Below are 17,437 nucleotides of genomic sequence, written 5' to 3'. Positions count from 1 at the left end.
TGACCTGAGTATTTCCAGCATTTTCTGTTTTTATTTCAGATTTCCAGCATCCACAGTATTTTGCTTTTGTACTAATCCATCCTCTAGTTCTTTTGACTAGAAAAGACATACTAAATTTAGAAGCAATCTCCTCCCAGATCCTTATTGTTGGGGGGAGGGGGTGTGGGTGGGTGTAGGGGCGGAGTGGGAAGCTCTTGTTGATCGTAAGGATAGGTTTCCAAAAAAGCGTCGCCACCTAAATTTACAATTATCCATGTTATGCTATTTTAAACCGGGCATTAGACCATTAAATGTAAGCATTCATAAGCAAATAATACAATCGGTAATTGTGTCTTTAGCATGCTTATTGTGTTAACATTAGTTGAGATGGCCAGTGCTGACCTTTATTGAAGCAATTTGCACAGCATTGGAATACAAAATGCTGTTAAATCAGTAAAATGCATTTGACTTGAGACAAATTGGTATTAATGGTAAATAGCTGTATTTGACCTATTTGCTTTTAGTCTGAGTGTGTCAGATACACACAAAAGATTGAGAAACCTTGTTTTGTATAACAATAATTCTAATGCATTTTTTTAATGCTTTTCAGTTGCAAAGAATACAGAAATTTGAACTCATTTTTTGCTCTTGTAATGGGATTGAGCAATGTAGCTGTAAGCCGTCTCACACAGACCTGGGAGGTAGGTCATTTTTATCAACTATTTTTCAGATCCAATGATGTCCGTTATGACCCAATTTATATTAAGTAGGGAAGCCGAGTTTTGAGTACTAATACAATTTTAAACATTTTCAACATCGAGGAGCTTTAAGATAATTGGCAAAAGAACCAGGGGAGATGAGGAGAATGTTTTTAGGCAGAAGTTGTTATGATCTGGAATGCATTGCCTGGAAGGGTGGTGGAAGCAGATTCAATAGTAACTTTCAAAAGGAAATTGGATATATACTTGAAAAGAAAAATTTGCAGGGCTATGGAGAACGAGCAGGGGAGTGAGACGAATTGGATAGCTCTTTCAAAGAGGCATGATGGGGACAAATGCCTCATTCTGTGCTGTAGGATTCTATAAGTCGCCTATCCAAAGAAATATGATTTGGAGCTTGTTTATTTCATGCTCATGTATATGTGTGTGTCTGTTATTAAACAAATGATTCAATTTATTTCGAATGAGACTAACTGTAGACAGAAATCAGAAAGTGAATGAGGGATGTTTCTGATGGTGCTATTCCGAAAATCTAATTGCAGGTTTAAATGTTGATACTTTTGATTGCATTTGCAGAAAGGCCAAGTAAATAGAGATAAACTGGGACATGGGGATGGGGTCAGGAAAGAGCAAAGAAAGAACTTACATTTATATAGTGCCTTTTATAACCTCAAAATATCCTGAAGCACTTCACAGCCAAGGAAGTACTTTTGAAGTGCCATCACTGTTGTAATGTAGGGAAATGCAGTAGCCAATTTGCACACAAAGATCCCACAAACAGCAATGAGATAAATAGCCAGTTAATCTGCTTTTGGTGTTGTTTCAGGCATAAATGTTGGTCAGGACACCAGAAGAATTCCCCCGTTTATGTTGATTTAGCATCTCATTTGAGAGGTAGCACCTCTGACAGTGCAGCACTCCCTCAGTACTGCACTGAACTGACAGCCTAGCTTAGGTGATCGAGTGTCTGAAGTAGGACTTGAACTCACAACCTTCTGGCTCCGAGGCAAGAGTGCTACCACTTGATCCAAGGTTGACACCTAAAACAAATGTAATGTAGTTTAGATAATATCACTATTTACAGTAATGCAGCTATATCATTATCATTAGTAAATACAAAGTTGTATCAGAAGGAAATAAAAAGTCTCCACCCCTTTTATGTTGCCACAGGATTTCCAGGGCTTCCCATGAGGGACAGAGGAAAACTTGCACCTGCACTAGGTGCAGGCTAAATGTTGCCATAGAAATGAGCACGAGGGGGCATTCCTGGTACTCCTGCCTCACTTTCCTGAAAGGGCTTTGAGGCACAGGGCACCCAAAGGAGCTGGTGATGAAACTTGTGTTTGGACCCCCCCCCCCCCCCTTAGATCAGAGGGTGTAAGGGGGTCAGTAATCAAGGTGGTTAGAGGCCTTCTTTTTCTTGCAAGTGCCCTTTAATCTTTACCTCTGGTTGCTGGCGGCTAGTCCCGCAGCAGCAGGCCTTTAGTTGTGCTTCTATTTCCTTCCCCAAATCTCAGCAGATGTCCCTGCTGGGTTCAGGCCTGCACCAGGTAAATTAATGACCCAGGTCATTAATAATGCCTGTTACCCATACATGGATATTAATATATAGACTTATGATTAGAATTCAGACTGAAAATGTGTGCATGTATAATGGTTATTGGGAGAGAACCCACTACAGAAATTGTGGAGGATTCAATCAGTTCGGTTCAGTCGCAGGGCACCATGTTAGAAATAGTAAAAGCTTTCTTTCTGTGGAAATGAGTCAGAAAATGTATCAAAGATGATATTGCATGCGAATGATTTGGCTAAATCCACCTAATGATGCATATTTTATCCATTTGGTGCATTCGAGTGCATCTTATCAACTGAAATCATTAAAACAACATGGAAAAGATTTAAATGGGTCCATAACAGGAACTACTGTACAAGTATAGCCGACGTGAGGCAATCATAGCAAATTAAGCACCAACATCCATGCACAGCTAACTGGCAGTCACTTCAATTGTTGGTTCCTGCCACAGATAATATTCAGTTTGAAATACACGAGCTGCTGCAAATTAGGTACTTTGCATTCATATTCAATTGAATAGACATGACATTCTTCCCATGCAAATACATTTTGTTTGCAAAAAGTCATCAAGAATAGAGTGTCATCTTCATTGTGTTTTTAATGCACTTTTCTCTGTTGTACAGTTACCCTCCTCCCTAGTCCTGTTCTCCCTTTCAGCCTCTATAATACTTCGTTAATAGTAGAAAATGGGAGCTGAATCAAGAGGATTAAGACTGATTTGGCACTCTTTTCACAATTGCAAACATGAAGTTGAAAGAATTGATGCTCAACATGGCAATCACAGCTATAATCGAACCAATGCCGAGCAGATGTAATGCTGAACTATGTAGCACAACAGGTGAGTACAAATCAGAGGAAGTCATGCTCAAACTGTATAATGCTGTGGTTGACCACACCTTGAGTACTGTGCCAGCTTCTGGTCACTAGGATGCAGAGGAGGCAGTTCAGCAACAAGAGTGATCCCTAAAATTGAGTCATGTTGCAAGACTGGGCAAAAAATCTGCAAGACTGGGATTTTGAACTTTGAAAGGAGGCAACTGAATTACAGTTATGAGATAGACTGTACGGAAAAAATAAATCTGCAATATCACAGACTAAACTGTGACAGTAGGGAAAAGGGGGCATCAGCTCAGATGGCAGGACACTCTTCACACAGTGATCAACACATGGAATGGCTTTTTGGCTAGGGAAATTAAATTATTTAAACAGTTGGATTCTGAGAAGTGAGGATTCTACGATCTTTCTGGATCAATGAGCAAGCGGTTTGTAGGCTCCTGGGATCACGTGGGCCAGCCCAACTAATAAAAGAAGAACATTGCCATTCATACTTTTGAAAGTTTTGCACGTACGGAAATGTCATAAGTATGAATGCGGATCACTTTATATAAAAAAAAAAAAAAAATACACCAACACATGAATTTTTTTTAATTACACATTTAAAATGAATAAAAATGCCATTTAATTAAATATTTTAAACAAAAATTTAATTTTTTGGAACTAAAATTAAACTTACCTTTTTGAAGAGTATTTTTTAATTTATAAATGAGTGATCATTTTTTTTTTCTATTTCTTAAAACTCTTATGCTGGTAAAAGCAGACCTTACGCCTGCTTTTACCAGGTGTAAGAATTTGACAGGCATTCAGCAGGCAGAAGTTGTGGAAATAGTGCAACTCTCCACCCGCAGAGGCCCATCTCCCGCGGATGCGGAGGATCTATCAAGAGAATTCTTGACAGATCGCAAGTGCCAGGTTTCAGCGCATGCTTAAACCCGGAACTTGCGCGGCCCCTATGGGCTCGTACGCACCCATGGGGGTCACAAAATACGGCCTATAATGTTTATGGATGTGGAAAGCCATTCGGTCCAACATAGTTCATCCAGAAAGAAAGATCAAAAAGTTCCTGCATTTGTAACATCAAATTGTTTCTTAAATGATTCCAGGATTTCTGCCTCCACTGCTCTTTCTGGAAGTCCATTCGATTTGCTGAGCACTCTTTTTATGTGAACTTGCCTTTTACGAGTTTGAACCTGTGCCCCCTTGTCCTGCTCCCATAATTCATTTTGAAGTCATTCTTTAGATTTATCTTTTCATAGAATCATAAAATAGTACAGCACAGAAGGAGGCCATTCGGCCCATCAAGTCTGTGCCGGCTCTTTCGAAGAGCAATCCAGTTAGTCCCATTACCCCACTCTTTCTCCATATCCCTGCAATGTTTTCTCCTTCAAGTATTTATCCAATTTCCTTTTGAAGGCTACTATTGAATCTGTATCCACCACCATATCAGGCAGTGCCACTCGTTGTGTAGAAAAAGTATTTTTATACTATTTTCTATACTATTTTTAAAAACCTCAAAAGGTTCACCTCTCGGGTGCCCATGTTTTTCTAGTCCTTCCTCATAACTCAGATCACCAACATTAGGGATCAACCGTGCAACTATTCTCAGCACTGCCTCCAATATTTGACTGTGTCCCCTGTGTCTTGGTGAAGCAGGTATGTTCTGACCTGAGCACTATACAATTCGAGCATGTCTTCCCCTGTTTTGTCCATGTAGTGCAGCATTCTATCGGCATCATGCATTGCTGCTATGCTTTGGTTGGACACGTTGAACGTTGTGTCCGCTAAGACTACTAGCTCTCTTTCTCCTTAATTATTTCAACACCATTCATGGAGTAAGTGTACGGCCCAATTTTCTTTCCTATATGCAGTATTTTACACTTATCCATATTAAATGTCATCTCCCATTGTACTGCCTACTTATTTATTTTGTCCAACTCATTTTGTAATTTCTGAACTGCCTCTTCTGAATCTACTGTCGCTCCTAGTTTGATGATATCTGCAAATTTGGCCAATTATCATTGGGTTTCTGAAACCAAGTCATTAATGTACATTAGAAACCATAGTAATCCCAAAACTGATCCATAGGAACCCCACCCAATGAGACCAAAATTCGCAATCGGCTGAAAACGGGCTGAATTGGTCCCATGTGCCTGCTCAGCATGAACTAAGCGAGCTTCAACCGTGGCTTATGCTCTTCATTGGAAGCTCATCTAATGGGGTGGAGGGAGGGGGGATATCGGACAAAATTGGTGTCAGTTAAAGGCAGCCAACATCTCTTAAAAGGGCGGTGCACTGTGGCTGCAATCAGCTTCATTCTGAACACCACTGAAATAGCTGGCAGAAGAGTTACTGGAAGGGCTCCTCACTTCTCAGATGCAGCTCTGAAGGTGTTGGAGGAGGAGGTCGGCAGGAGGAAGGACCTCATCTTTTCACTCAGCAGCAAGATGATATCCCGACTAGCTTCCCGGCAACAATGGGCAGAGGTGGTAGAGCAGGTCAACACCAGAATTGTGACTCCAAGGAACCGTTGCAATGTAGGAAAAAATGTAATGATCTGACAAGGGCTACTAAGGTAAGGTTGTTAACTCACACCTCATTACTCTCTGCTTAGCCCTGTATTACCAGTAGCCTCGGCACTCAATCCTTCCCACCACACTCCTCCAATCACTGCAGCACACTTCACTCAACCTGATTCTGCTGCTATTGATGCACTCTGCACCTACTACTGATCTAATTATCACTTCCCTCACCTCCTTACAGCTGTGCCATCTTTCACACACCAGCAACACTATTCTACCCTGACATGCACATCCTCAGAGCATCTCAAGGCTAACACTAGCATATTCCCTTCTTTGTTGCAGGAGAAGCTGGCGTGCAATAACAAGGATGAGGCTAAGCATCCATACACATCCTGTCCCCTCTGGAAGGGACTGTAATGGACATTGTGGGCAGGGGGTGCATCAGGAAGGTACTACTGTAGGGGATGGGGGAAGAGACCCGCAGGGTTTTTGGCCTACTCACCCTCTTTTCCTTCTCATTAAAATCTCACCCTCGCTCAGCGTGCATGACAAAGGGCTGCTGCTTTCAGCAGTCACTCATCTGTTTCTGTTTATCCATGTCACTAACTGCTAACCCTCGTACCTATCTTCCCTTTCAGATCCTGAAACTCTAGAGGGCACAGCAGGAACGGAGGATAAGGAGGACAACTCTCCTGAAGATCCAGCATCATCCACCCTACCCTGGCAGACACCAGCTTCGAGACCCTGCATAGTTGAGGCTAGAGTAGAGAGTTCTGTAATGGGAGATTCACAGAGCACAGCTGTGCAGGAGCAAGGGCAGGTGGATAAAAAGGCCCAGGAACCATGTCACCGAAGGACGACCTCGCATCCTAGCCCTGCTACAGAGGGCGAAGGTGAAAACCTCGCAGACTCAGCCTACAGAAAAAACTGCTGGCTATTTCCAGGCACAATTTCAAAATTTGCAGATGACATGAAACTTGGAAGTGTAGCAAATAGTGAGGAAGATGGTAATAAACTTCAATCGGACGTAGACAGGCTGGTGGAATGGGCGGACACATGGCAGATGAAATTCAATGCAGAAAAGTGAGAGATGATGACATTTTGGTAGGAAGAATGAGGAGAGACAATACAAGCTAAATTGTACAATTTTAAAGGGGATGCAAAAACAAAGAGAGCTGGTTTTGGGGTGGGGGGGGGGAGGTGAATGTGCTTGATGGTGGCAGGACAGGTTAACAAAGCAGTTAATAAAGCATATAGTATCATGGGGTTTATAAATCGAGGCAGAGTACAAAAGCCAGGCAATTATGTGAAAACTATATAAAACACTAGTTTGGCCCCAGCAGGAGTATTGTGTCCAATTCTGGGCCCCACACTTTAGGAAGGCTTTGGAGAGGGTACAGAAGAGATTTACTAGAATGGTTCCAGGAATGAGGGAATATAGTTACGTGGATAGACTGGAAAAGCTGGGGTTATTCTCCTTAGAGCAGAGAAGGCTAAGAGGAGATTTGATGGCGGTGTTTAAAATCGTGAAGTGTTTAGACAGAGTAAATAAAGAGAAACTGTTTCCAATGGCTGAAGGGTCGCTAACAAGAGGGCACAGATTTAAAGTGATTGTCAAAAGAACCAGAGGCGACATGAGGAAATAATATTTCCACAGCAAGTTATGAAGATCTGGAATGAGCTGCCTGAAAGGATGGTGGAAGCAGATTCAATAGTAACATTCAAAAGAGAATTGGTTAGGATTTGGAATACACTGCCTGATAGGGTGGTGAAAACAGATTCAATAGTAACTTTGAAAAGGGAATTGGATAAATAATTGCAGGGATATGGGGTAAGAGCCAGGGAGTGAGACTGACTGGATTGCTCTTCGAAAGACCTGGCATAGACTCGATGGGCAGAATGGCCTCCTTCTGTGCTGTACTATTCTATTACCCTGTAGTAAAGGGGCCTTTGGGGAAGAGTGACCATAATATGATAGAATTTTATACTGAGTTTGAAAGTGATTTAGTTAAATTTGAAACTAGGGTCTTAAATCTAAACAAAGCAAACTATGTAGGTATGAGGGGTGAGTTGGCTAAGGTAGATTGGGAAACTACATTAAAAGGTATGGTGGTAGACAAGCAATGGCTAGCATTTAAAGAATTAATACATAATTTACAACAAATATACAATCCTTTAAGGCACAAAAATCTCACAGGAAAAGTGATCCAACCATGGCTAACAAGAGAAGTTAAAAATAGTATTGGATCAAAGGAAGAGGCTTATAATGTTGCCAAAAAGAGTAGTAAGCCTGAGGATTGGGAGGATTTTAGAATTCAGCAAAGGAGGGCCAAGAAATTGATAAAGAAAGGAAAAATAGAATATGAGAGTAAACTAGCGAGAGACATAAAAACAGACTGTAAAAGCTTCTATAGGTATGTAAAAAAGAAAAGATTAGCAAAAGTAAACGTGGGTCCCTTACAGGCTGAGACAGGAGAAATTATAATGGGGAATAAGGAAATGGCAGAGAAATTCAACAAATACTTTGTGTCTGTCTTCACGGAAGAAGACGCAAAAAACTTCCCGGAAATAGTGGAAAACCAAGGGTCTAGTGAGAATGAGAAACTGAAAGAAATGAGTATTAGTAAAAAAAATAGTACTCTAAAAATTAATGGGACTGAAAGCCGTTAAATCCCGTGGACCTGATGGCCTACATCCTAGGGTTTTGAAAGAGGTGGCTATAGAGATAGTGGATGTATTGCTTGTCATTTTCCAAAATTCCATAGATTCTGGAACGGTTCCTGCGGATTGGAAGGTAGCAAATGTAACCCCACTATTTAAGAAAGGAGGGAGAGAGAAAACGGGGAACTACAGACCAGTTAGCCTGATATCAGTAGTAGGGAAAATGCTAGAATCTATTATTAAGGACGTGGTAACGGGGCACTTAGAAAATAATAATAGGATTGGGCAGAGTCAGCACGGATTTATGAAAGGGAAATCGTGTTTATGACGAATCTGTTACAGGTTGTAACTAGCAGAATAGATGAGGGGGAACCAGTGGATGTGGTGTATTTGGATTTGCAGCAGGCATTCGATAAGGTGCCACACAAGAGGTTATTAAACAAAATTAGGGCTCATGGGATTGAGGATTGGTTAAAGGACAGAAAACAGAGAGTAGGAATAAACGGGTCATTTTTGGGTTGGCAGGCTGTTAACCAACTAGTAGGGTACTGCAAGGATCAGTTCTTGGGCCTCAGCTATTCACAATCTACATCAATGTTTTGGATAAGGGGACCAAATGTAATATATCCAAGTTTGCTGATGATACAAAGCTGGGTGGGAATGTAAGTTCTGAGGAGGCTTCAAGGGGATATAGACAAGCTAAGTGAGTGGGCAAGAACATGGCAAATGTGAAGTTATCCACTTTGGTAGGAAAAATAGAAAAGCAGAGTATTTTTTAAATGGTGAGAGATTGGGAAATGTTGGTGTTCAGAGGGACCTGGGTGTCCTTGTACACGAATCTCTGAAAGTTAACATGCGGGTACAGCAAGCAATTAGGAAAGCAAATGGTATGTTGGCCTTTATTACAAGAGGATTCGAGTATAAGAGTAAAGACGTCTTATTGCAATCATATAGGGCCCTGGTGAGACCACACCTGGAGTATTGTGTACAGTTTTGGTCTCCTTACCTAAGGAAGGATATACTTTCCATAGAGGGAGTGCAACAAAGGTTCACCAGACTGGTTCCTGGGATGGGGGGATTGTCCTATGAGGAGAGATTGAGTAGACTAGGCCTATATTCTCTAGAGTTTAGAAGAATGAGAGGTGATCATATTGAAACATACAAAATTCTTACAGGGCTTGACAGGGGTAGATGCCGGGAGGATGTTTCCCCTTGCTGGGGAGTCTAGAACCAGTGGTCACAGTTTCAGAATAAGGGATTGGCTATTTAGGACTGAGCTAAGGAGAAATTTCTTCACTCAGAAGGTGGTGAATCTTTGGAATTCTCTACCCCAGAGGGCTATGGAGGCTCAGTCATTGAGTATATTCAAGACAGAGATCAATAGATTTTTGTATATTAAGGGAATCAAGGGATATGGGAATAGTGCAGGAAAGTGGAGTTGAGGTAGAAGATCAGCCATGATCTTACTGAATGGCAGAGCAGGCTCGAAGGGCCAAATGGCCTACTCCTGCTCCTAGTTCTTATGTTCTTATGATTCAACATAAACTGCTAAGTGTGCTGGGAAGTTTGACATTGAGCTTCCACATAATGGCAGAGAGCATGGGTAAGTCCAACTCCAACTTCTGCTTGCTCTTTGCACATGCCATCCAGACCATGAAATGAGTGGTCAGCTGTGAACACTCCATTGGGACCCACAATGATGGAGCCTCTGGTGGCAACTCTGACAGCTTTGGCACCAGAATGCCATCTGGCTTGCAGAGCATGAAGGACAGTGTGGATAGGGGCTTCTCTTCACTCCTGCACTCTATTCTCGTGCAGAGCAGTGGAAGTGTTGAGGTGCAGCCCCATGCGAGTGGCAGTGGTTCCATGGGAGAGTCAGATGTCGTCCTTTCTCAGGATTACAGCATGCCTACTGCCCTGCCACACACTCAACCAATGCCCTTGTTAGTGCCAGACAGTGAGCTGGGCCTTACTGCCACTGCCACTGCGATGCTGCAGTCTGCAGCTGGACCCTCTATGGCCAGAGCTACTCAAGATTGCCCACCATGGCCATCTCCGGAGTCCTCAATGGAAGTTCGGCAGCCTTCTACCTCCCTTTCTGCAACCACTGGGGATGCACCTCGGGAGCATTAGAAAACAGGCACTAGGGCTTTGCACAAGGACAATGTTTAGTTCTCTATGTTCAGTATAAGCAATTGTATATTGAAGCGTAATCAAGTATCTTGGTATAGTAATTTGTTTACATGGATTGCTTTTTGGTCTTCATATTCTTAGTCGTAAGAAGGCAACACCCATGAAGTTGAACTGCATGAGAGAATTCAAATGGTAGTTGTGAGGATTGAGTTAGGTGGATGAAGGGACTGTTTGTGCATTGGGAAGGCGGGTGGGGGGTGGGTGGTGTGTAGCGGAGGAAGCATTCATGAGAATTTCTCATCAAGTTGCTGCCTGAGAGATCTGGCACTGCCACTGCAGCCTAACCTTCTCAAGGCGCTTCACAGGAGCGGAGGAAGCATTCATGAGAATTTCTCCAACAAGTTGCTGCCTGAGAGATCTGGCACTGCCACTACAGCCTAACCTTCTCAAGGCACTTCACAGGAGCGTAATCAAACAAAAATTGACACCGAGCCAAAGATGATAAAATTAGGACAGGTCACCAAATGCATGATCAAAGAGCCAGATCTTAAGCAGCATCTTAAAGGAGGAGAGGTAACGAGGTTTGGTGAGGGAATTCCAGAGCTTAGGGCCTAGCTGAGATCAGTGCGTCAAATTCAAAATTCTCATCCTTGTGTTCAAATGCCTTGATGGCTTTGCCCCTCTGTGACCTTCTCCAGCCCTACAACCTGGCAAGAACTCTACTTTCCTCCAACTCTAGCCTCTTATGCACTCCCACAGCCTTAACCTCCGTATTGTCAGACATGCTTTCAGCTGTCTATGCCTTAAATTCTGGAATTCCCTCCTAAACTTCTCCATCACACCACTTGTCTCTCATCCTTTAAGACCCTCATTAAAACTTACCTCTTTGACCAAGCTTTTAGTCACCCTCCTAATATCTCTTTCTTCAGCTCAGTGTCAATTTTTTGTTTAATGTGCTTCTGTGAAGTGGCTTGAAACGATTTCCTATGTTACAGGCGCTATATAAATACAAGTTATTGTTGTTACTTAATCTAGTACTTTTCACTCATCTTCGATGGTTCACCATTCCTTAATCGTCGCTGTGTTAAAGTCCTGGAATTCCCCACCCAGCACCGTTGTGGGAGCACCATCAACAAAAGGATTGCATGGGTTCAAGAATAATGCTCGTCACTTTGGTTTCAGGGCAACTAGGAATGGGCAATGAAAAGGTAGCATTCCCAGCATCATCCACATCCCGATAGAAAATAATAACACATTAAGTCAGCAGGCATGAATCTAGGCTGGTTGCCATGGTAATTTGAGGTGTTAATTAGCTACCCAATGAGAGTCATGACTAAGTGTTCCGTACGGGAACGGTAGCGTAGTGGTAATGTCACTGGGCTGGACCAATAATCCAGAGACGTGAGTTCAAATCCCACCATGGCAGCTGGGGAATTTAAATTCAGTTAATTAAATAAATCTGCAATAATTACTAGTATCAGTAATGGTGACCTTGAAACTATCGGATTGTCATAAAAATCCATCTGGTTCACTAATGTCCTTTAGGGGAGGAAATTTGCCGTCCTTACCTGGTCTGGCTCTAGACCCACAGCAATGTGGTTGACTCTACTGCCCTCTGAAATGGCCTAGCAAGCCACTCAGTTGTAACTAACTGCTACGAAACAAAATAATAAGAATGAAACCGGACAGACCACCCGGCATTGACCTCGGCACCGGCTATGGACACGGCAATGGCACACCCAGCCCAGTAAAACCTGCAAAGTCCTCCTCACCAACATCTGGGGACTTGTGCCAAAATTGGAGAGCTGTCCCACAGACTAGTCATACTCACAGAATCATACCTTTCAGCCAATGTCCCGAACTCCTCCATCACCATCCCTGGGTATGTCCTTCCCACCGGCAGGACAGACCCACCGGGAGTGGCAGCACAGTGGTATACAGTCAGGAAGGAGTGGCCTTGGGAGTCCTCAACATTGACTCCGGACCCCATGAAGTCCTGCTGATTACCACCTACCGCCCTCCCTCAGCTGATGAATCGGTACTCCTCCATGTTGACCACCACTTTGAAGAAGCACCGAGAGTAGCAAGGGCACAGAACGTACTTTGGGTGGGGGACTTCAATATTCATTGGTAGCCCCACTACTGACCGAGCTGGCCAAGTCCTGAAGGACATAACTGCCAGTCTGGGCCTGCGACAGGTGGTGAGGGAAAAACCTACTTGACCTGTCATAAATGCATCTGTCCATGACAGCATTGGCAGCAGTGACCACCGCACAGTCATTGTGGAGACGAAGTCCCATCTTCACAATGAGAACACTCTCCATCGTGTTGTGTGGCACTACCACTGTGCTAAATGGAATAGATTTAGAACAGATTTAACAACTCAAAACTGGGCATTCACGAGGCACTGTGGGCCATCAGCAGCAGCAGAATTGTATTCCACCACAATCTGTAACCTCATGGCCTGACATATCACTCACTCTACCATTACCACCAAGCTAGGGGGACCAACCCTGGTTAAACAATGAGTGTAGAAGAGCATGCCAGGAGCAGCACCAGGCATACCTAAAAATGAGGTGCCAACCTGGGGAAGCTGCAACACAGGACTACATGCATGCTAAAAAGCAGAAGCAGCATGCTATAGACAGGGCTAAGTGATCCCACCATCAACAGATCAGATCAAAGCTCTGCAATCCTGCCACATCCAGTCGTGAATGGTGGTGGACCATTAAACAACTAACAGGAGGAGGAGGCTCCAAGAATATCCCCAACCTCAATGATGGTGGAGCCCAGTACATGAGTGCAAAAGACAAGGCTGAAGCATTTGCAACCAACTTCAATCAGAAGTGCCGAGTGGACGATCCATATCGGCCAACTCCCGAGGTCCTCACCATCACAGAAGCCATTCTTCAGCCAATTCGATTCACTCCACGTGATATCAACAGCTGAGCGCACTGGATACAGCAAAGGTTATGGGCCCTGACAACATCCCGGCTATCGTGCTGAAGACTTGTGCTCCAGAACTAGCTGCGCCTCTAGCCAAGCTGTTCCAGTACAGCTACAACACTGGCATCTATCCAACAATGTGGAAAACTGCCCAGGTATGTCCTGTCCACAAAAAGCAGGACAAATCCAACCCGGCCAATTACCGCCCCATCAGTCTACTCTCAATCATCAGCAAAGTGATGGAAGGTGTCATCGACAGTACTATCAAGCGGCACTTACACACCAATAACCTGCTCACTGATGCCCAGTTTGGGTTCCGCCAAGACCACTCGGCTCCCGACCTCATTACAGCCTTGGTCCAAACATGGACAAAGGAGCTGAATTCCAGAGGTGAGGTGAGAGTGACTGCCCTTGACATCAAGGCAGCATTTGACCGAGTCTGGCATTAAGGAGCCCTAGTAAAACTGAAGTCAATGGGAATTGGGGGGAAAACGCTTCACTGGCTGGAGTCATACCTAGCACAAAGGAAGATGGTTGTGGTGGTTGAAGTTCAATCATCACAGCCCCAGGACATTGCTGCAGGAGTTCCGCAGGGCAGTGTCCTAGGCCCAACCATCTTCAGCTGCTTCATCAATGACCTTCCCGCCAACATAAGTCAGAAATGGGGATGTTCGCTGATGACTGAACAGTGTTCAGCGACATTCGCAACTCCACAGATAATGAAGCAGTCCATGCCCACATGTAACAAGACCTGGATGATGTTCAGGCCTGGGCTGATAAGTGGCAGGTAACATTCGCGCCACAGAAGTGCCAGGCAATGACTATCCTCAACAAGCGAGAGTCTAACCACCTCCCCTTGACATTCAATGGCATTACCATCGCCAAATCCCCCACTATCAACATCCTGGGGGTCACCATTAACCAGAAACTTAACTGGACCAGCCACATAAATACTGTGGCAACAAGAGCAGGTCAGAGGCTAGGTATTCTGCGGTGAGTGTCTCCCCTCCTGACTCCCCAAAGCCTTTCCACCATCTACAAGGCACAAGTAAGGATTGAGATGGAATACTCTCCACTTGCCTGGATGAGTGCAACTCCAACAACACTCAAGAAGCTCGACACCATCCAGGACAAAGCAGCCCGCTTGATTGGCACCCCATCCACCACCTTAAACATTCACTCCCTCCACCACCGGCGTACCGTGGCTGCAGTGTGTACCATCTACAAGATACACTGCAGCAACTTGCCAAGGCTTCTTCGGCAGCACTTCCCAAACCCACGACCTCTTCCACCTAGAAGGATGAGGGCAGCAGGCGCATGGGAACACCACCACCTCCAAGTTCCCCTGCAAGTCACACACCAGCCTGACTTGGAAGTATATCGCCGATCCTTCATCGTTGCTGGGTCAAAATCCTGGAACTCGCTACCTAACAGCACTGTGGGAGTACCATCACCACATGGACGGCAGCGGTTCAAGGCGGCGGCTCACCACCACCTTCTCGAGGCAGCTAGGGATGGGCAATAAATGCTGGCATTGCCAGCAATGCCCTGATCCCATAAAAATTAATTTAAAAAAAAAATGTTGTAGCCTTCAGTGATTGACAGCTCAGCGGGCCAAACTCCTGATCTATTTCTCTCTTCAAATTCTGATATCTCATGATAGAATCTACCACCTATTATGTCCGTGTATAATTGAGACACGGACTGCAGGAGTTGATTATAACAAGTCTTTACTGAATGGAGACAACCTGGAAACTGAAACTACAGAAGCCTGCTAGGGCCTTTTATACAAGGGTGGTCACTGCCGGTACTGCAGTCTGAGACCAGTTATTCCCTTAAAGGTACATACACAACAATTCCTCCCCTTTTAGATAAACAGTACATAACATTCATTTAACAACTAAATAATAACTAATTACAATTACGGTTGCTAGATACATTGGTTGAAGTTAAGCAATTATAAGTTCAGTCTTTGAGGAGGCTTCCTGATTCTGTCTGGATAACGCCTCTTTGGGATATCAGGTTCTTCTGGCAAGGTTGAGTCGGGATCAATGTCGTCGTTTGGTTCGTCTGCTTCCAATATCATCGATTCTGCGGTAGATGCAATTGGTACTTCGGTTTCATCGCCAGGTGCATCAGATCGTGGTGTGGAGTTGACGTTTTCCAGTGACTCTAGAATCTGGTCAGCATGGCGTCTTACAATGCTCTCTCCAATGTCCACGGTATACATTAGAGGTCCTTGCCGTGTACAGATCGTTCCTGGCTGCCATTTCTCTGTGCGGTAGTCCCGGGCCAAAACTGGTTGACCTATCTTAAAACTCCTGGTCGGCCTTTCATTCATATTCTGAAACTGCCTGTTCTCCACATCTCTTCTGACGTTTGGCTTAACCAAATCCAAGCGGCATCGTAGTCTTCGATGGAAGAACATCATGGCTGGAGTTTGGTTGGTAACCGCATGTGTCGCATTCCGGTAGGCAAACAAGAAGTTATCCACCTTGTGTTGTAGGGGTATATCTTCATTACACATTGCCTTGATAGCCTTCTTGAATGTTTGAACAAACCTCTCGGCCAATCCATTAGTGGCTGGATGATATGGGGCGGATGTGTAATGCTTAACACCATTGTTCTTTTAAGAACCTCCGGAACTCTTCAGACACAAACTGTGGTCCATTGTCAGAGCAAATCTGTTCAGGCAGCCCATTCCTGGCGAATATGGTTCGTAAGACTGTGATAGTTTTTTCTGTGGTGGTTGAGGACATTTTTATTACCTCTGTCCACTTTGTGCATCCACTGCAATTAAAAACATCGAGTCCATAAAGGGACCAGCAAAATCAATGTGCACCCTTTGCCATGGAGATGAGGGCCACTCTCATGGATGTAGAGGGGCTTGTGGTGGGGCGTTTTGGACCTTCTGGCATCCTGTACAGCTCTTGGTCATCTCTTCAATTTCTCTATCGATTCCCGGCCACCACACAAACGCTCTGGCTAAGTTCTTCATTTTTACCCCTCCCAGATGACCCTCATGAAACTCATTGAGCACTCTATCCTTCAATTTGGGTGGAATTACTACTCTGGATCCACACATCAAGGTTCCTCTGCACACCGACAGCTGTTCTCTTCTCGGCGAGAATGCTGGCAGCAGTGGTTCGCCATGTGCTGGCCATCCCTTCACCGTTAAATCATAGACCCAGGAGAGTGTCGGGTCATTTCGTGTTTCCTTTTCTATGTTTGCATTCGTCACAGGGAGACATTCGACTATAGTCGAGTGGAATAACTCCACTGGATCCACTGCCAGTTCTTCTTCCACCGTCGGCAACGGTAGGCGCGACAATCCATCAGCATTCCCATGCTGTTTAGTTCCTTTGTACTCGATGTCATATTGGTGTGCCCCTAGGAAAAGGGACCACCTCTGTAGCCGTTGTGCCGTCATTATCGGTACGCCCTTCTGAGGGTTGAAAATGGAGACGAGAGGTTGATGATCAGTTAGTAGAGTAAATTTCTGACCGTGCAGGTAGTGATTGAACTTCTTCACCCCCCACACCAGGCTGAGGGCCTCTCTGTCAATCTGGGCGTAGTTACGCTCGGCTGAAGTTAACGAGCGTGACGCAAAAGCTATCGGCCTCTCTGATCCATCAAGGAATTTATGTGACAGTACCGCCCCAATGCCGTAGGGAGACGCATCACACGCCAGTCTTATCGGTAGTGATGGGTTGTAGTGAGCCAATACTTCTCTTGAAGTGATTAGGTCCTTACTCTTCTGAAAGGCCCGCTTACATTCATCGCTCCATTTCCATGCTACTCCCGTTCGTAGTAGGGCGTTCAGTGGATGCAGAATTGTGGACAAATTCGGCAAAAACTTATGGTAGTAATTCACCAATCCGAGGAATGACTTCAGTTGCGACACATTTTCAGGCGTTGGAGCCTTAACTACCGCTTCAATTTTGTCAGGGGACTTATGTAACCCCTCTTCATCAATCACGTGGCCACAATACGACATCTGTTTCTTACAAAACTTGCACTTGGGGCGATTGGCTCGTAGCCCATGTTCATGTAGTCTAGTGAGCACCTGC

The 17,437-nt window shown here is 44.4% G+C and overlaps 1 protein-coding gene across 5 annotated transcripts in view; it reads left to right on the top strand.

Moving 5' to 3' along the window:
- Positions 1 to 17,437, top strand: part of rapgef4a (Rap guanine nucleotide exchange factor 4a) — a 389,151-nt gene that overhangs the window by 355,301 nt on the left and 16,413 nt on the right. For all 5 annotated transcript variants that reach the window (XM_085986188.1, XM_085986187.1, XM_085986186.1 and 2 more), the window contains one exon: positions 590 to 680. In XM_085986188.1, coding sequence (XP_085842314.1) covers positions 590 to 680 — 91 coding nt within the window. The remainder of the gene's footprint in view (positions 1 to 589; positions 681 to 17,437) is intronic.

The sequence above is a fragment of the Somniosus microcephalus genome, chromosome 4 (assembly GCF_052327205.1).
Source record: "Somniosus microcephalus isolate GS21.2 chromosome 4, FLI_Smic_1.0, whole genome shotgun sequence".
In the NCBI taxonomy this organism is placed as follows: Eukaryota; Metazoa; Chordata; class Chondrichthyes; order Squaliformes; family Somniosidae; genus Somniosus; species Somniosus microcephalus.
The sequence above is the reverse complement of the archived record's forward strand: the minus strand, read 5'-3'. Positions and strand labels throughout refer to the sequence as shown.